Source organism: Rhinolophus sinicus, linkage group LG02 (genome assembly GCF_036562045.2).
Source record: "Rhinolophus sinicus isolate RSC01 linkage group LG02, ASM3656204v1, whole genome shotgun sequence".
NCBI lineage: Eukaryota > Metazoa > Chordata > Mammalia > Chiroptera > Rhinolophidae > Rhinolophus > Rhinolophus sinicus.
The window spans coordinates 130427033-130447670 of NC_133752.1; the positions used below are offsets into that span (position 1 = coordinate 130427033).

The 20638-nt window shown below is 34.1% G+C and overlaps 1 protein-coding gene across 8 annotated transcripts in view; it reads left to right on the forward strand.

Annotated features, from left to right (window-relative positions):
* The window catches only part of NAP1L1 (nucleosome assembly protein 1 like 1), a 30119-nt gene extending 9862 nt beyond the window's left edge, over positions 1 to 20257 (forward strand). For 3 of the 8 annotated variants that reach the window (XM_074325397.1, XM_074325398.1, XM_074325396.1), the window contains 13 exons: positions 3790 to 3875; positions 5810 to 5912; positions 11682 to 11823; positions 12084 to 12164; positions 12903 to 13031; positions 13833 to 13904; positions 14693 to 14832; positions 15259 to 15404; positions 15496 to 15515; positions 17145 to 17267; positions 18023 to 18052; positions 18285 to 18608; positions 19181 to 20257. In XM_074325397.1, the coding sequence (XP_074181498.1) occupies positions 3790 to 3875; positions 5810 to 5912; positions 11682 to 11823; positions 12084 to 12164; positions 12903 to 13031; positions 13833 to 13904; positions 14693 to 14832; positions 15259 to 15404; positions 15496 to 15515; positions 17145 to 17267; positions 18023 to 18052; positions 18285 to 18347 (1135 nt within the window). In that variant the 3' untranslated portion in view covers positions 18348 to 18608; positions 19181 to 20257. The remainder of the gene's footprint in view (positions 1 to 3789; positions 3876 to 5809; positions 5913 to 11681; positions 11824 to 12083; positions 12165 to 12902; positions 13032 to 13832; positions 13905 to 14692; positions 14833 to 15258; positions 15405 to 15495; positions 15516 to 17144; positions 17268 to 18022; positions 18053 to 18284; positions 18609 to 19180) is intronic. The other 5 variants (XM_074325402.1, XM_019755047.2, XM_074325399.1 and 2 more) reach the window with 4 other exon arrangements.
* Positions 20258 to 20638: the final 381 nt, after the last annotated feature.

The following is a 20638-nucleotide window of genomic DNA, read 5'->3' on the forward strand; positions in this document are numbered from 1 at the left end:
CACTGTCTTGGTTTTTGTCTAATTCATTTCTTTGTTTTTCTTTAGTTTTACCACTGACCGATTTTTAGTGTTTAATTTTGAAAATCTGAATAGCAGTAACAAACTTTAGATACGTAAAGAAAAAGGCAGCGCTACCACTATTAGTTGATGGCTCTAAGGTCGGAAAATAAAAAGCAAAAGAAACGATCTAGGTCATAGTGTGGCTTCACCTTTCCTGAGGCTTCTTAAGGGCTTATTTTGGAGAAGTCATTGGGCAAGGACATTCATCCTGGAAACAGGTTTAATGAAGTCGGCATCTGGCAGGGTTGTCGTGTGGATGGGTGTTTGCAGAAATATGGTCAGGGAAAACGGGATGCGCGGCTCTATTTGTTGCTTGTAATTTTATAGTAGCCTGCCAACTTAGTGGGGTAGGTTTAAACAAAAGTGGGGTTGGAGGGAATTACCTGCAACTGTTGTGGGAAGCAGAACATGGAGGTGTAAGGGCTGGGAATTTCAGTACAAGGACAGCACATTCAGGTACTGTACATAGAAAAATCCAGCTAATCTCCCGGGCATGCTGCCTTCAGCACAGAAAGACAGTGGCAGCAGGTGTTTTAGTGATAATGGCTCTCAAGTGATTGTCTCCTGAATCACATTCTTCCGATCTGCATTTCTTAGCCTTGGTTACAAAGTTGTCATTGTGCATCTATTCTCCTTCCTTTACCACCTTCTTTCTTGGGTTTGCTGGTTGCTGTATTCCATGTTTTCTTTTTTGGTTTTTCGTACCTTCTTCCCTTGAGTTCAAGGGAAGTCGATTATTTTGAAATGTCATGAATGAAAATTACTTTTCTACTCTTACACTTGATAGTTTGGGTGTAGAATTCTAATTTAGGAGTCATTTTCTTCAGAATTTTGAAGGCATTTGTTCCATTGTCACATGTCTTCCACTGCTGTTGTGTTGAAGTTCAAAGTCATTACAATTCTTGATCGTTTGTATGTGGCACTTTGTTTTTTAAAAAATATACACAACATGTATCTTCATTTCTGGACGATACTCTGTTCAGAGTTCAGAAATTTTCACATTACGCCTGTTTTTTAATCTCTTGTGTTAGGCATTCAGTGGTGGCCCCTTTCATGTGGCAATTGAATGGCTTTCAGTACTGGGGAACATTCTTTGTTGGTTGTCTTGTTTCTGTTTTCTCTTTCTAGCTCCTGTTGTGTGTTGGATTGCTTCTTCTAATTACCTTTTGTACTATTTTCCATCTTTGTCTCTGCTCTTTCTAGGCAGAGCTAAAGAAACTTTATCTTTCAACTCTTGTATTGAGTTTCTGAATCTGTTTTTTTAGTTTTCAAGTGCTCCTTTGCTCTCTGTTCCTGTTTTTATAGCATCTTGTTCTTGTTTCATGGATTGTAACATAATTTCTCTGCATGTTTTTTCTCCTGTATAGTCTGTTTGCTCTTAAATTTTTCTTTCCTCTTTGGTCTCACTGTAAGAAGCTTTCCTCAAAAGAGGTAATCCTTGATTGTCTGCTCATGAAGATTGGGGTGGGGTGGGGATGTTGAAGGATGTTTTTTAAAAATTGAGTGGAAAATTTGAGTGTGTGGAGGAGGATGCTTGTCCATTTGGGATTTTAATGTGAGGTCGTCAGGGTGGGCATTTGTGAAAAGCCCCAGTGTCGGAATGGTCTTTTTTTCTGCGCTGGTCAGATATCTCTCAATGAAGAGTGTGTAAATATCTGACTTCCAGTGTTTCTGGGAGACAAACTGGGAGAAGGTGGCTAGGGAGGGTCTCTCCATTCTCAGCATTCTAGTGTATATGTTGTCATATCTTAGATACTCTTTAACTGTGTCTGTGGTCCTGTAGTCTAAGTTGTCAGTTTAACGCTTTCCAGAAAAGAAATTGCCATACTTCTGCTAGAGTGAGGAAGAGGATCTAAGGATTTAACTGCTTATCAGGTTTTGCTTAGTCCTCTCTTTTTAGCCACATTAATCCCAGCCGTAGTTATAGAAGTAGCCTTTTTAAGATTCTGTTTTTGGACTGGTTCTCAGCTTTCCCCACTGCTTAGATTTCAGTTCTCAGTGAAGTTGCTGCTCTTGTATCCTTGTCCAGTGTTTGTTTAAAAACCCCTTTATTGTAATTTTAGTGGGGATTCTGGAAGGATTAAGATTGGATGAGTATGTGCAGTCTGCCGTCTTAGCCTTCATTTGGTTTTGAATTTTGAAAAAAGTAGATTCCTTATTTCATTATTTAATTTTGGATGTTTGAGCCCTAGAAGGGTGGGGGGGAAAGGGGATTCTTGTTCTTTAAAGCAAGAGTTAGCAAACTTTCTCTGTAAAGGACCTGATCTTAAATATTTTAGGCATTTGGGGCCGTATGGCATCTTGCAACTACTTAGCTCTGCTGTTGTAGTGTGAAAGCAGCCGTAGACAATATGTAAATGAGTTAATGTGGCTACGTTCCAGTAAAACTTGACTTACAAAAATAGGAGTGGGCTGGATTTGGCCATTTGACATAGTTGGTTGACCTGTTACAAAGCTTCAAGATTTAGATGTTTAATAAATGGTTGAATAAAGAGCTGTTCCATGTTATGTTATCTTTAGTTACCCTTAACTTTGAGTGAGCATGCTTAGGTTTATATTAAGTCAGAGATATTCCAGGTATAATCTGTATCATTTATGATGAGAAGGCTGATTTTTTTTTCCCCTTAGTTGACAGGAACATAAATTTTGCTAGCAGAGTACAGTTGACCTTTTCTGTACTTGCCCTATGTGAAAATCAGATAGTATTTACCCATATATGAAAAATTTTCAAGTGCTGTCTCTATACATGCAAACCAACAACATCGCTAAACCAAATGTTAAAAGGTAAAATCACAGAGGGAATTATATGATGACCTGTACATTGACTTATAAAATTCTTATTCCCCTTTTTAATGCCTGTTGTAGTCTCATGTTCAAAAACTAGATTTTTAGGATGAAATGGGAAGAATGTTATCTTACTACTTTTTACCTTCTTCCATGGTGCCATCCTCCTGGCTTTGCTTTAAGCATGAAGTAGACTCAGGCCTTCTCCTTAGCTTTTACTGTTCTTCCCCATCTTCACTATGAAGTGAAAAAAAAAAGGAAGTCCACAAAGATAGTACAGACAGTGGTTACTCCACAGCCATGCAGGATCCTTCTGTTTTGTCAAGCTCCTCCTTCATTCTTAGCTGGTGACTTCATTTTCTAGGATGCCTCATTGTCCAATGTGGCTGCCAGAGCTCTAGCCATCAGATCCCTATTCTAGGGAGGAAGCAAGATCAAAAAGGCCTCCCAGCTGTTCACCATCCTATAAAGGAAGCTTCCTCTAAGTTCTACGCTACTACTTTTTTTATCTCACTGCCAAAACATAGTCACATAGCCACATCTAACTAAAAGGTAGGCTGGGAAATACAGACTTTTTAGCTTGGTGTATTGCCATCTCAAAATTAGCGTGCTGTTACTAAGAAAAATGGTGAATAGGTACTGAATAGAAAATGCGTATTTCCTGACATCTCATTCTCTGAACCAAAACCTATGAAACCACATCTTTAAAGCTTGAAGTTTAAACTTTATATTTGACCACTTGATTTTAAATGAAATTTTAAGTACTTCCTATTTGTACTTGTTTACATATGAAATTAGAAAGACAAATGAATTACCGTTGGATTTCCTATTTTTGAAAGGCATATTAACCTAGGAAATAAATTCAAGTTTATATATATTTTTTTAATTAAAATTTTTTGGTAATTTGGTACATTTGAACCTTGGTGTGATACTATGATATTGTAGCAAAGAACAGTCTGAACTTGATCAAGATTTGGATGATGTTGAAGAAGTAGAAGAAGAAGAAACTGGTGAAGAAACAAAAATCAAAGGTATTATTTTAAATTTCTTCAGGAGCCAGTGATTGCTGGCACATGTCTTCTAGAGGGTAGTAATAAATACCATTCTCCTTTTGGAGCCTTGTCTGCTTTATCCAGTGGCCCATTCCTCAGTTCAGTTAACAGTTTGTGTGTGTTGGGGAAGTGGGGGTGGGCAGAGGGAGCTGGAGATGAAGTGGTAGGTAGTAAGGGAGGAAGGGATGGATACAGTGACCCCTCAGAAGTCACTGTGTGTCCTCTACTGAGAGAGTGGCACGGCATAAGCTGTGTCCAACAGCTACCCATGAGTTTTGTCTGAATTTAGAAATGTTACACGTGTTGGTGGGGGTTGTTCTTGGTGGTGCTTCTAGACAAAGACCACTAACTTAGACTTATTTGAAAATGTTTAGTATTTAATATGTAGTGTGTGTGTGTGTGTCTTTTTAAATCCATTCCAACCAAACAACAAAATAGAGACATTAAGTGTAGACAAAATCATTCCAATATTTCTTTAAGCAGATGATTTTAAAGGGGGTTAGTGATGGTGGTGGGAATTACACTGCTTTAGGTAATGCCTGGTAGATATGGGCCAAGAATATCAAGGTGTACCAGATGACTTCATTTTTAAGCCAGAATGAGATTACCATATTTTGCCATGTATAATGCGCACTTTTGGGGCTAAATTTGTACGGGAAAAAGGATGCACATTATACATGGGTAGTACTAATTCTGTATCTATAAATATGTTTTTAATTCTTCAATTTATGCTTATGAGTTAAAAGTGTAACTCTAGAAATCAATAATGGTATCTGTATGCAAAATAATTCCCTGGAAGATAATTGGTTTTGTTGAACTTACGATGAACTTGCAACAATGAAGAGTTCTTGGCTTTCTTAATGTGTAAAGATCGTAAATTTGTTACCGGTACATAAAATTTCTTATATCTTGTATCCGCTCTTGTGTTTTGTAAATATTTGTTACATGAAATTTCTTGTAACATAATATGTTTTTAAAAATGATGAAATTCCTTTATAATACAAAAAAACAAGTATCTAAATGTAAATTTTGAATTAAGAAATTAAAACCAAAGAAAGTTTGGGCCAAAAACGTGGGTGCGCATTATACATGGCAAAATACAGTAATTGTTAAAAGACTACTGAACTTCTAGATTTAGCTTTCATCTTGGGACATTTTCCTAAAGGGTAAAGACTGTATCCTTAGTGGCCAATATTGATATTTCTAAAGGCATGTTTGTTGCTACAACTGCACATCATCTAGTAATCAAATTAGTATTAGAAGTAAATTGAACTTTAAAACAACTGGGAAAATTAAATGGCAATTTTGTGTAATGTCTGTTGAAGATAAGATGACATAATAATTTGTTTTGCTTAAATCAAGCCTATTTTTGGAGTGAGTGTAATTTTTAGACACCATTAATAATCAGTTTTTGTTTGGCTTTGGTTATAACCTTTGACTATTTCAGCTTTTATTTTCCCTATTGAGATACACAGGCACATTATACAATCACCAAGTAAACATTCAGGTCACTCATTCCATTGTCTTCCAAACTTGAAACCATATTTGCAGTTTTCTGAATGCATTGTCTGCCTTCAAAGGATTGTCAAGAGTCATAGATAGGCATTTGGGTGAAGCTTTGAGCTTCCCAAAATGCAAGATAAGTGAAACGAGATAGTAGGAAGAGGAAAGATCTTGATAGTTGTGGAAATGGCATGCATTAGAGATCATTAGGAATCTGAACTTATCCTGTACATTGGGTTTTCCTAGAGAATTTTCTTTAGCTTGCTGCTCGTCTCTACTCATACAAGTCATTTATGGACTAGTCAGGAAAACCTCAAGATTGGATTGTCCTTTTAAAAAAGCATAATGTATTTTCATAAAATCCTTCTTTCGATGCCCTTTTTTTTTTTTTTTTTTTTTTCCTTTCAAAGCGCGTCAGCTGACTGTTCAGATGATGCAAAATCCTCAGATTCTTGCAGCCCTCCAAGAAAGACTTGATGGTCTGGTAGAAACACCAACAGGATACATTGAAAGGTACAAGTTCTTTTTCATAGCCCTTACCTATCTTCCTATAATTAACATTGCAGGTCTGTCTATTTTTAAGACCGTCTACGACTTACGTATATAATAGTGGAAAGCTAATGTTTGTTAGTATCTAGTATAGGATTATTTGGAGTTGAAAGTTTTGCTACGTACCACCAATTTAGAGTTGGTCTTTTAAAATTTATTTTGGTTCATCTCCACGGGAAGTAGATTGAGCTTTACCATTTCTGAGATTTGTTTAGAGGTTTATTTGAAATGCACTGAATTACAAATACAGATTTCTTATTTATTTCGTTGGTGATATAAATCATTAACAATGCAAGTATCTTCTGCTTATGATTTTTTTTACATAGCTTTATGATTTTAAGATCCATTCATGTTGCTATCTGTATGTATCTCTAGTAGCTTCTAGCTTGTTGGCCTAACTCTCTGATGTGTGTCCTCCATGTTTTATTGTATGCTTTTTTCTTGGGTGGACACCAAGATTAGTCCATCAACACAAAATCTATTGTAATGGTCATCCTTGCACATGTCCTGTTAAGGAACTGTAAGAATTTCTTTGGGATATGTACTTATCAGTGGGATTGCTAGTTACGGGTTTGCAAGCCTTAAGTACTTCCAGCTTGCTTTCAAGAATGACTGTATCTAGTACATGGAGGTGCTTTATCCATGTGTCCTTTCCAATAATTGGCATCATTCAGCTTTATAGCTTTTTGTTTTTTTTTGTTTTTTTACCAGGTGCAGGCTTATTTAATTTGTATTTTCTGATTTCTTATGAATTTTGAGCTTTTCTTCATAATGATTATGCTTATTTGTAACCTTTGCCTGTTACCTATTGGAGTTTACTGTGTTTTTCTTGTTTTGCAAAAGTTCTTATGTATTCTAGGCATTAATAATCCCTTACCGGTTTTAGACATTGTAAATAATCTATTATGTCATTTCTATTAACTTTATCCATAGCATCCTTCATTAAACAAATTGTTAATTTATTTTCATTAAATTTTTTGACCTATGGTTTGTTCTTTGAAGTTAAGTCCTTCCTAGTTCCTTCTCCATTTCCTATTGACTAGTTTTACCTTTCACCTTTAGGTCTTTCATCCCTCTAGAATCCATCTTTGTATTTGATGTAAATAGGCATCAGTTCTTTTTTCTTTTTTAGTGAGCTAGTTTTTATAACACTTCACTAAATAGTTCATTCTTCCTTATTTATGGTACCACCTTTATTGCATATCATTTTCTTATAAACAGCTGTGTTTGTCTTTGAGCAGCCCTCTTCTGTTTCATTGATCTTTTTGTCTCTTTTGTCATTGTCACACTTAATTACTATGGCTTTATAGTATGTTTTCATATCTGGGAGGGGGAGTTGCTTTTTTTCACCACCCCAACCTCCCATGGTTGACCTAACTGTCTGTAGATGGTTATTGAACATATGGTTAACAGTATGTTTATCGGGGTTCTCTAAACTGAAATTTTGATAGCAATTACATTGAATATATAGATTAACATGGTAGAAATCCTTTTTGATATTAGATTATCCATACTGTGTTTATGCAGATCATATTCTGTATCTTTTATTACAAAGTTTCTTCATAATCTATTCTAGGTTAATCCCTGAATACATTAGTTGTGTTGCTATTGTGATTGGTATTTTATTTTTTAATGTGTTTCTGCTTAGCTGTTCTTGATGTAGAGAAGGAAGGCTGTTGATTTCCTTTTTTTAAGTTGATTTTTGTATACAGAAGTCTCACTACACTTAACAGTGATTTGTTATGTTTTTTTCTCCCATTGGCAAAAGAGCCTATTTGCAAATAATGGCAGTTTTAGCTCTCATCTTCCATATTACACTACGCTGCATGTTTACTTTTCTTTCTTTATAACATTGGCCAGGACTTCCAGTATTATGTAAACATTAGTGTTAAAGTGGGCATTTTTGTCTTATTTCCAATCTTAACTAGGGATAAATATAAAATCTCCATTAAATTTTGTGTCTGTTTATGATTTTTATGACCCTTTTTTACTGTATCAATTCAGTTGGTCTTTTGACATTTTCTTGAACCTATTAAGTATATATTTTTTTGGAAGTACATATATTGGATATCAAACTAGCCTTGCATTCCTGAAATAAGCTTAATCATGATGTGTTGTTAACACGGTTGAGTTGGGTAGTTAATACCTATTCAGGGTCCTTATTTATTAGTGAAATGAGCATATACATGTGTGCATGTATATATGTACATTAAAAAATCTTTTCAGGGATGGTAATTGTATCCCCTGGTGTTAGAGTCAAGATTTCAACTGCCTAATGAAATGAATGGTTGCTTTTACCTTTTTCCTTGTTTTCTGGAACAACTTGTGTTAAGATTGGAATTATCTGTTCTTTGAATAGTTGTTAGAACACCTTAAAATTTGCATGGGCCTTTAGGATTTGGGAACTAAAGGTCTTGGGGTATTTTTCCCTCCCCCCCCCCCCTTTCTTCCTCCTGCCTCCCCACTGCGGTTCAAGCCGCTGTTTCTGTCTAGTTGTGTAGGACACAGCCCCCTGGCCCATGCTGGTATTAGGAGCCTTGCGCTCCCCCTGGCTAAGGCAGTTGGTCATTGAACTGCTCACAGCAGTCCTTTTTTTTTTTTTCCCTAAACATGGATATTGAGCTCTTCAAGTTCTCTCATGCCAATTTTGGAGTTTTATATTCTTTTAAAAATTTGTGCATTTTATCTAGGTTTCAAATTGATTAATATACAATTTATGATATTAAAAAAATTCAATTGTTTTCCTTTTATATTCTGTATTTTGAATCTTCATTAATTTTGCCAGGTATCTTAATGTTAATGTTTTCTAGAACCAGCTTGTGATTTTCCATTTCCATATTTTTTTGTTATTGCTGCTTTCCTTCTGGATTTAATATTATTTTCTTATCTGTATTTGCTCTATTCCTCTTTCCATTTTCTTTAAGTGAATGCTTAGTTCATTTAATTTTTAAAAACATTAATTTGTATATTTTGTAGCCTTAGTACTCTGTTCTGTGAGTGTAAAGTGTGAAGAGCTATATGTAGAAATTAATAGCTCAAGCTTAGTAATTGTATTGTTCAGGTTCTCTTTATTTCTGCTTATTGATTGAGTTTTTGCTTTATCTAACAGTGCTGGGGAAGTTTTTAAATCTCTAAATTTATTTGTTTCTCCATGTCATTCTATCAGTTCTGGGTTGTCTCATAAATTCTGTTTTGTCTGTTATTAAGATAGCTACCCCAGCTTTAATTTTTAAATTTATAGTACTTTGTTTTTTTTTCCTTCTCTGCTTTCCATTAAGCAGATAGAATTGTCTATCTTCAGCTGGTTTTAAAGTAAATGCATTCCTTTTTTGTTGTTGTTATGGTAAAGTGACTTATAACCTAATACCTAAATTTATTTAGCCCTATTGTGATTTTTTAAAATTTACCTGTCTGTATTGTTTATAAAGAACTTCTCTAGTCCAGTTTCTTTCCTTCAAGACAACAGTAAAATTTACCAAAGATGTTTGACCACCCATACCTTTATATAGCATCTCGTGGATTTTTTTTTTTTTAATTTAAAAATTATTTTTAGGGAGTATAATGAGTATCTGGCATACTTTCTGAAGCCTGATATACCTCATACAATTTTTATTTTGCCTTCAGATCAGAATAATAATTTGCCTATAAAATTGTAAGTTCGAAGTTCTTAATTATCTTTAAAATTTACTTCATTTCTTGTATATAGTGTTTTCTTTTGAAGTCTGATTCCATTTCTTTTGTAGGTTATTTGCTTTCTTCGTTGAACTCTTAGAATTTTCTTTTAGATAGAGATAAATCACAGCATGTCTGGGGTTCAAGTAAGGATTTTCATATTGCTTTAAGAAATTCTCATTTCTTCAGCTATCCACCTCTCTTTGTTTTTCAGCTGTTGGTAAATTTGTCATCCATATCATTTTTTCTGTCCGTCTTTCCTGCTGTCTTTCTGAAAAGCTTTTTAGTCTCATGGACTTTTTATTCAGTTTAACCTTATCTTGTTTATCCTGTTTGTTGGTTATTTTAGTTACTGTATTTTTCATAATATTCCCACCCTGTTTTAGATTTCTTGGTCTTGTCTCTTTTTCCCTCATCTCTTTACATATATTTACATTCTGCTGAAAGTCTTAGTCTAATAATGCTACTTCAGATAATAAGTATTTCATTCTGTCGTAGAAATTGTGCTCCTCAAGTTTCTAGTTATTTTGGCTTAGAGCTCAGGAATACTGGGCAAGTTACTCCTATAATGAGTATTGAGGGAGGAATGAAAATCAGACGGGTTTGTGAAGTCCTGTGGAGTTTAAGAAGGGGATAAGATGAGTCTAAGCTAAGGAGAGCTCCAGTCACCTCAGATTCAAAGTATGCTGAAGAATTCTGGGCTAAAGTATACTAAAGTATTCTTTGATGGTAATCCATAGTACCTGGATTGGAGGGGTAGAGGAGTGAGTGTGGGCTCTGAGCCAGTCCAGCTTTCATCTATTTCATGTTACCCTAGTAACACGCACTGGGCTTTGCGAAGGGTGAAGGGGACAGGGGTGAGTGTTGCAATGCAAACACAGAACGCAAACAACTTTCTTCCAAACTGTCCTCACTGCTGCCCCCTCTGACCATCCCGTTCCCTCCCCAGGCAGTAGCTCACCCTGTCCCAGTTAAAGACAGCTTCAGTCTCATTCAGAAGTTGCTCGTGGTGTGTTTGTGTATGTGTACATGTATGTACGTGTATGTACATGTACATTGAAATAGTTTCCTTCTTGGTTCTAAAGTTTCTAGGGTTGGTTATTTTTTAAAATGAGGGTGGGAGGAGAGGCCTGCAACCCATGCTATTTGACCTTGACAGAACATTAAGCTTTTTATTTTTAATTGTAAGAAATAAAAAGGTTGATATCTTTTAGGTATTTGTTTTTTACTTCTGATTAGCTTAAGTTTTGGTTTAAGTAAGATAATTACTTGATTTACAACATCTGTCTATGGCAGGAAACTGTAACTTAGATTCTGGATCTGTTGCACAGATTCCCTGAAGTTAGGTACATTTTGAGTATAAACATATTTTGTTGATAGAGGGTTCATACGTTTAAACATTCTTTAAGGGACTTACAGACTACATGTGTATAACCCTTCAAAAGTATATACCCAATAGTAATTGTATTATATGATTTATATCTCAATAAAGCTGTTGTTTAAAAAAAAAAGTCCCCTCAATAAAACTTTACATTCTTATTTAATATGGTTTCAAATTCCAAATTAGAGACTAAAATAGGAAATAATGCTGTAGGGTACTGTCCTTTTTGCCAATATACATATGCTCCCCTCCTTTTCTCTAATACTAATTGGTTAGAGGTGAGATATTTATGTTTTTTTAAAAATTCAGGTTATTGTTCTTAGAGTTAGAATCATCATTCCATGACTTCTTCGCTTTATAAGACTACATTTTACAGCTTAGATGCCAGCACTGATAAGAACAAAGCTGAACTTGAGTACAGTGGACAATTTGGGTTGATATAATTTATACTTTCCTACTAGTTCACTGTATGTATCTGGTTAAATTTCTGCTTTAGAACTCTTACAGTCCTGAGGTCCATGTACTAATATCTCTTGAATTTTAATTACTTTGACTTGTCTATCTTTTGCTTTAAATAGGAAACCTATCATTCACTAACTTTTATGCTTCAATTTCAATATGATAAATGAAATGTGACTTGTACCGTGATGCTATATAACTCGTGCTTTCTAACCTTTCAGCTTGCCTAGGGTAGTTAAAAGACGAGTGAATGCTCTCAAAAACCTTCAAGTTAAATGTGCACACATAGAAGCCAAGTTCTATGAGGAAGTTCATGATCTTGAAAGAAAGTACGCTGTTCTCTATCAGCCTTTATTTGATAAGGTAATGCTTTCTACTACTTTGTTTTATTTATCTAAAATTAGAGAACATAAAGCTCTGGAAACATAAACTTGCTTTAGACCTCTCAGCAAAGTGGTTACCAGTATTAGATGTATTTGGGGAAACTGTCAGTAATAGCAATTCAAGTTGTGGTATGCATTAATTAAATCTCCGTGAGTTCTTAATGAGAAGTGGCTAGTTTTTAACTTGGATGCCAGTGTTTTCATGCAAGCTTTTTTTTTTTTTTTTTTTAATCATTTTAGCGATTTGAGATCATTAATGCAATTTATGAACCTACAGAAGAAGAATGTCAATGGAAGCTAGATGAGGAAGATGAAATTTCGGTTGGTATTAACTTTAATGTGTTTTATACCTTGGAAATATTTTCTTTATTATAAGATGGGTAGTGAGTGCAAATGAGCCAGTGTTCAACTTGGTGGCACCATCATCTATATCCAGATTGACTTTTCCTTACATTTTTATAGTATTTAATGTATGTAGAGTTATATAAATTTCTTTGAACTTCATGATGGACATACAAAGGATTGTTCCCTTTTCAAGTGAAAAAATGGAAGCTTCTAAGTGACTTGCCCAGAACTAATAAATGGCAGAGCCGTGACATAAAACCAGTGCTCGTTACATGAACATGTCTCTCCAGAATTGCTATTTTAATGTAATTAAATTAATACAATATGTAATAAAATAAAACAAGGGGTGAGGCATTGAACAGGGTTTATACATTTTCACTTTTCCTGTTTATGATGTTTAAAAGTCTCTATTTTTCATGAAGTTAAAATTTCTTTACCCCCTAAAACTGCTCATCCATATAGTGGTTCTTTTTGGGACGGGTATCATAGTAGCAATATTTACACAAGTAAGATTTGGTATGGATATAACAGCAGTGTTTGCACAATTAGACTAGAACTATTTGGGCTGAACTTCTGAACCCCTTTACCACCTAATTAGTGATTAAGGGTTTGTTGGTTTCTAAACTGCCCCTGCATTTAAGTTACGGGCATGTATAATATTATATCAAGAGGTCTGATCGAGGTATTCAATAATGTATGCTGTCATTTAACAAGGAGGAGCTGAAAGAAAAGGCCAAGATTGAAGATGAGAAAAAAGATGAAGAAAAAGAAGACCCCAAGGGAATTCCTGAATTTTGGTTGACTGTTTTTAAGAATGTTGACTTGCTCAGTGATATGGTTCAGGTAATATTATTCATTAAAGTACCAGTTTACCCCAGTAAACCTTTGAAATTTAAATTCTGTAATGACTAGTCTCTTCATTGTTGACCTTTGTACAATGATTGCTTTCTTTTGAAATAGCTGTTATCTGTACAGGGAAAATTGCAGCTTTGATTGATATAATCAAATAAATTATAATTCATTTTCAAAAATTAGGTAATGAAATGGTCCTTTTGATAATGGCTTATTATTGCCTGGTGCTTTCTCATAGCCTTGTCTTTACATGCTTAGTGTGGAGGTAGAATGACAGAGACTTAGCACTTTCAGTTGTCTTATCCAAAAGACTTTTTCAGTCTGAAACAACTATTCCAAGGGACATTTGCATTTTAAAAGAATACTATAAATATCTTTAACTCTTTTATGATTGTCACTTTCTCTGGAAACTTTGCCTCTCCTAAGCATTTTTTGAGTCACTACCATCTACATTGTACTTGTGATGGAAGTTTAACAAGAAAAACTATCTCAAAACAATGATTGCTTGTTGAATTTCTACTTTAGCAAAGTAGGAAAGCATCAGGCAGAAGGAAAGGAACAAGAGCAGCTAAAGGCAGTTACAGTCAGGAAATGTTTCTAAAAGCAGACATATACCTTTCTTAGATTTGGTTCTGTATTTGTCAGCCCATTCAGTCTGTATAATGATTTCATTGTTACATAAAACTTCACTATAAAATATCAGACAGCCAAAGGTTTATTATCCAATAACAGAACACTAATACTAAAATGCCATATTAGATACTTACTTTAATTATTTTTTTTAATTTGAAGGAACATGATGAACCTATTCTGAAGCACTTGAAAGATATTAAAGTGAAGTTCTCAGATGCTGGCCAGCCTATGGTAAAAGAATTTTGTAATACTTTTAGTTTTGTAACGTTAGATGTTAACAGGTAGATTAAATGGAACTTTTTAAAAAGAGGTGTGACATACAAGTGTTAGAGATGGGGGTAAAAGGAAATTGAAACCGATACTTGGTACTCTTAATTGTTGGTAGGAAATAAATGTTTGGATGTTGATAGTGTGGTGTAACATTTATTCCTTTTCCTCCCTCTGAACATAACTATTTTCAAAGTATAGTCTATCCTTCATCCTGAATTAAAAATGAATTTTAAAAAGCAAGAAAATACTTAATTCTGTATTAAAAGGCATGTGTCTGGGAATTACATGAAACAAGCTGTTCAGGGCCCACTTCCCCATCATGAAAGATCAGCAGCTTCTCTCCAGAACCATCAGTATAATGTAAAGTGTGGGTAGAGCTATCCTATAGGTGTAGCTTCGTGTGTTTGCATGTAATAAGATTGGGCTTTTTCTCTGTCAAACTCAGGTTCTAGTGTAAGATTTAAAGTCCTCTTTGTGAGGAAGAGGGACTTGGTCACTTTATTCAGGTGTGCCTAACCTATTTCAAAAACATGTTGCTAAATAGTGGTGTAAGCTGAATTTTATTCCGTTTATTTTGTGCCTCATTTTGCTTTTAATATAATTTAGGATTTATCTGGTCATTTCCCAGAGTAGGAAAAATAGATCACTTAGAATTTTATGTTTATAAACATCACAGATTAAGCTTTACTTACTAAAACATCAAAATTGATGATGTAGGAATTTAATTTGTTCTTATACTTTTTTTAAAGAGTTTTGTCTTAGAATTTCACTTTGAACCCAATGAATATTTCACAAATGAAGTGTTGACAAAGACATACAGGATGAGGTCAGAACCAGATGATTCTGATCCCTTTTCTTTTGATGGACCAGAAATTATGGGTTGTACAGGGTGAGTTTAATTTTACTACTATAGTAGAATGTTATGTTTTTGTTTTACTTAGGATTTGTGATAGTTGGTATTTCCTAGTGTGTGCTTGATAACATATATACATAGTTGGAGTAAAATGTTTTCTGAGAAGACCTTATCGATTTTCCTAGAATTCTCCTTGGCCTGTAGACTGTGATAGATGTGTCTCCAAAGGAAATGTACATTTAAATTATGCTGTGAGTTTGTGGTAATTGCAAATATATTTATTTAGAAAAAGAGTGTTTAGAAATATTTTCTCTTTACACTGCTCCAGAAAAATTTGAACCAATTTTGCTCTCTAAAATGTGAAATTAAATATACCATTTAATTAGAAAAAATCTTAGTTCTTCTCGAAATGGAAAGTAATGTGTTAATTGTGATTTTTTTCCCCCCCCTTTGTTTTGGAAGGTGTCAGATAGATTGGAAAAAGGGGAAGAATGTCACTTTGAAAACCATTAAAAAGAAGCAGAAACATAAGGGACGTGGAACAGTTCGTACTGTGACCAAAACAGTTTCCAATGATTCTTTCTTTAACTTTTTTGCCCCTCCTGAAGGTAAATAGTGTTTTAGTGTGGGTATTGATGATTGTTTTATTATAAAGTTTAATTTTTTTATTCATTTGAATTTCTCTTCTTAATTTTGCAGTTCCTGAGAGTGGAGATCTGGTAAGCTAAATTGTTTATTTGTTGAATTGTTCACTATAAATGAAATGAAAGGTCTGGTTCTCAAAAGTGGGGAGTGGGGTAAGGTAATTGCTGCTAGCATTTTGTGCTGAGGCGTGCAATGCTTGGGGAAGACCTTTATGCATTTGTAAAGTTACTGCATTCAAAATGCTCAGACCTTCCACTGGGAAATGCTAAAGGAAAGCTAAAGATTTTCTTTTCTTTTGAGACTTACAAGTACTGCTGTGAGGGATTCAAGTTTTCAAGACAATAGTTCGCTTTCTTATTGAAAATAAAATGTATTAAATTATGTGTGTTATTTACTAAACTTGTCTAACCACATTCTAGTTAGAACTCTTTTTCTGTTTGTTATTCCAATGGAAATACAGTTTTATATATATGGCTATATAGCCAGGACCTACGATGTGCCTGGCATACAGCCTGGAATGAGGAACAACCTCAAAGAAGTCTATCCATGCAGGGTAGGCTAGGTATGTTTTGAATTTGGTTTTCTGTTGGCCAGGTTTTTTAATAGTTTTATACACATATGGAATTAGAAATGATGTTTGTGAATACTTTTGATTTGGAATAGTTTTAGCTAAGACTTAGACCAGATCTGCAAAAGGCAAGTATTTCTGTATGTTGTAAAGAGTAACAACTTCTTGGCTGAAAATGTCTTTTATAGGACAAAAATGGGGAAAATAAAGCAGCATGTGAATTTTAGGTCAAAAGAACTACTTAATGAGCATTTATTAAGTTCTGCACTATTTTATGTCAACTGATGGGTTAGAGTTTAAGATTTTTACCAAATATTGATGGTAACAAAACAATCTTGAGTAGTTATTGATAGAATATGTCTACCTTTGATTATAATAGAATTCTTTCCTTTAAAGTCTGCATCCCCCTTTTTGTGTTTTTGTTGTTGCTTTATTAGTAGATTTTGTTGATGAATCAAAATAAAGATGGAATTCATGGAATGTTTAGTCAGTTTTTAGTGTCATATAGCTTAAATGGGGTTATTTTTATTTTGAATAAAAATAAAACAGCACGCTGTTTCTGTGCTGTGCTTTTCTGTGCTGTACTTTGCTGTTAAATAGAAATCCTAGATTGGCTTAGTCTTTATCCAGTAGGAATCTGTCTCCTCATTTAGCATTATACAGCTGGTTGGGTGCTTTCTTGTAGGAAGTGTGAAATGATCCTCTTGTAGTCTTTTATTATGTGTCATATACTTAACGTTATTTACAAAAGCCTGCGTGCGATTCTTCTGTTACTCTGTTTGATGTTTTCAGTAACTAATATTTTAAAAGGAAAACTGCAGTCATACAACAGTTGCTTTTTTTTTTTTTTGATGTCTTTTAAGCCAGAAAAAAGAATAAGCAATAACCAGTTCTAATTTTTATTTCCCATAGTTTCTCTGAGTTTGTACGCTGGCCTGCTAACTTTATTAAAAACCTGTATTGTAAACCTAGGGCATATGTAGATGACTATTTGATCACATCCACGTACGCTAGTGTAAAAGTGATGGGAAGTTAAAAGTGAAGTTGAGAGTTTCTTCGTGATTTAAACCCAAGACTCACATATACCAAAATAAATAAAGTTACTAAATTTTGTGCTTTTCTTTTTCTTAAATAGGATGATGATGCTGAAGCTATCCTTGCTGCAGACTTTGAAATTGGTCACTTTTTACGTGAGCGTATAATCCCAAGATCAGTGTTATACTTTACTGGAGAAGCGATTGAAGATGATGATGATGATGTGAGTGAATCAACCCTACAATAAAATCATTTGATGAGGGTGTGATGGTCAGAATTGGTGAGGGGTTTAATGAATATATGTATTTTTTTAGGAAGCAAAACAGATAATGCAATTAAGATAATTACTGATGTCCTGTAGGTAATTTTCCTGAATTGTTATAAATAGGTCCTCTGGGTTCATTTGTTTTTATTTTGCTGCTAATAAGAAGACTACTCTAAATTAATGAAACTTTACTATGTTTGCTTACTGTTACAGATCTATTATGCTCTTGTCTTTGACCAAATAAAACATGCTTAGGACTTTTTCAGTGCTTAAAATAACAATATTTATTAGGAAGCGTAGAATTTTCATCCGGAGGAATGTTAAGTAGTGATTAAGGTAAAATTAGGCTGCCCTCAAATTCAAATGTTTTGGATATTTACTGCTAAATGGCAATCATTCAGTTAGGCTTTAGGTCCTTTTTGTGCATTGTGTTCCACACATAAGTACAGGCAAGTAAAATATTTACACTAATGGTTGTCTGATCACACTTTATTCACAATTTTACTGTGCTCTAATTTTACAGATTGTCAGGTTTATATAATGGCACCAAGCTGAGTGATTCCTACAGCTATTGTCCTTGTTTTAACTTATAATCAGTCACCTTAGGGGAAGTGTTTCTCCTCTTTTTAGATATTAGTGGATACAATGATGGATGTGCTGTTCTCAAATGTTTGTTAGCTTCATTCAAACTTGATCCTTTTTCCTTTTTTTAGTATGATGAAGAAGGTGAAGAAGCGGATGAGGTAATGTTTACCAAATGAGCAAATAATTCTGTTTAACACATTGAGAAGCAAATTGAATGACTTATGTATTCCTTTGCTATAATCATTATTCTGTGATACGGAATAAAAGCATTTTTGGAAAAATTATGGTTTTAGAATTCTACAGCCAAACAATGTATGTATAAGGTTTCAATAAATAAATTGCGAAACTCAGAACATTTTTTTTATTTCAAATAATTCTGTTCTGCTGCAGGGTTATCAGCTCTTTGAAGAAGTCAAAAGCTGCAGTAAACTTTTTCAACGTTGGCTGCAGTAAATCTTTTCAATAAAAGCTGTCTGGATGTCTCAAGTTGTGTTGGGAAATTTTTCATATTAGAAGCTTTCAGATTAAATTACATTGTCACCAAACTCTGTAATCATGAAAATCTGTTGACCTATAGAGTAACTTGTATTAAATTCTCCCTACATTGTGAGCCATTTCTTGCTACTGTGTACCTACTTCATGGATGCATTTTGAACTTTAATATAGGAAGGGGAAGAAGAAGATGAGGAAAATGATCCAGACTATGACTCAAAGGTGAGCAGAATTAGTCCTGCTTTCTATTAAATTTAAGGCAGGTTTAAATAAGAGTTGCTATTTCTGAATATACAGTTTTATATTTGTCCATTAAAGTCTTTAATAAGCCCATTGACTGGAGATTATATATACTTTAACTTCCAGTGGCATTTCAACATACATGTAATTTCAGTGCACCTCTTCTAAGAAACATTTTTGGTTCTGACCTGGTGTTTTTCATAGTTTCAGGCTAAGTAAACCCTAGGATTCTATTTTAATGGCACATCATCTTGCACATTTTTAATGGTTTTTTAGAAGCATTTTTAATTACAGCTTGTGGTCTTAGCTTTCCTTTGGAGAGAAAACAACCTTTCTTATAAACAAAGTTCAGTTTTTAAATCATCCGAATGCAGGAGTGCTTGGGAACAACGACCTCTGTTCTCCATCTCGGAGTCTCAGTCTACAATGTAAAATTTGGGCTTTATTTTAGCATTTTTGTGACTTGCTAATGTTTGAATAAAGTTAATTACTATTGAAAAGTTAACTGAAGCAGGTAGAAAAAGGTAGATTGACTTGTTGTTTTCCTTTAACAGAAGGATCAAAACCCAGCAGAGTGCAAGCAGCAGTGAAGCAGGATGTATGTGGCCTTGAGGATACCCTGCACTGTAATAGCCTAAACACAACTATTATTTACTTACAGCCTTATGTTTTTGTATTTCCTTGGTAGACTCAGTAATGAATTTTTTTTAAAGGAAGGGAATTGATATTTTAAAGACCAATTTGTTCTAACTAGCATTTTAACTTTAGTTTTTCTGCCAGGTATGTTGAATGTAGAAATTTACACATTTTCATTCATTGCTACATAGTTTGGTTCTTCTGGAGTATTTTTATCCTGTAACTATTAGATTACAGCTATGAAAATAAACACAGTGGTTAAATGAAACAGATTTTTTGTTTTGCTAATTTTTTTCCTGAAGAACCAAAGTATTTTTTCAGCTGGTAATGAAATGAGTTTGTTTGCTTGCACTAGCTTTGACTTTCATTAGTTTTAGAAATGCAGTGCTTATACTAAGACAATTCATCATTTAAAAAAAACAAAAGCAAAGCTTGTCAAGACAAGTATATGGTTAAGAATTTCCAGTAAGACCATACCCACTGACTTAGATTGTTAATGGATTTTTGGTATTTTAGGTGATATAGTTAACTAAAGAACCCTAACTCAGTAGTATGGTTACTGGTTACCACAGAGAGGTGAATAAAACCTAGTATTTTCAGAAGTTAAGCTTCATTATTTTAACCGTACTTTTAAATTTAACCTCCATTAACTAAGCATCTTTTCTTTGTGGTAGGGTCTACCTTCTGCTTCCCTGGAAAGGATGAATTTTCATCATTTGACAAGCGTATTTCAAGTTTTTTTGTTGTTTGTTTGTTTGCTTGTTTTTGTTTTTGCAGCCTAAAATAAAAATGTCAAATATAATTTTAGTTCTCACAAGGTAATGTCTTAATTTTGTACTAATTCAGGTAGAAGCAAAGTCCTAGCTTGAATTAAGCATTGTACCCAGTTTACCATGTTGAAGAAAAGGGTGCCAACTTTGGAAGAGGTGTACTGCATCTCCTAATAAGAAAGTAAAAAAGAGAGACAAAATCTTAAATGATGTTAATGTTGTTTTTTTTAAAAAAATTAAAAATAGTTAAGTTTTATTTCCTTTGGTTAGAATGAGAGAGGGCCCCAGGCCTCTATGGTTAATTCCAGTTCTTAGTGCTTAAAGTGTAAGTATGTTATTTACCCATGCTTCTGTTTACTGTGTATTAAAATGGGTAGTACTGTTTACTTAACTACCTCACAGATGTGTTAGGCACATTATGTTAAATTTTATGAAATGTTTCTCAACCTTAACAATTTGGACCTATTTGCATCACAAGTATGATATTCAGCATTTTATTCATACCAGGGTTTGATAAATAAACTGGGAAACAAAAGTTAAGTACTTTATTCTGGATCTGGTCAGGCAGCACTCTTGGCCTTTGTGTGGCTCCTATTTTAATACAAG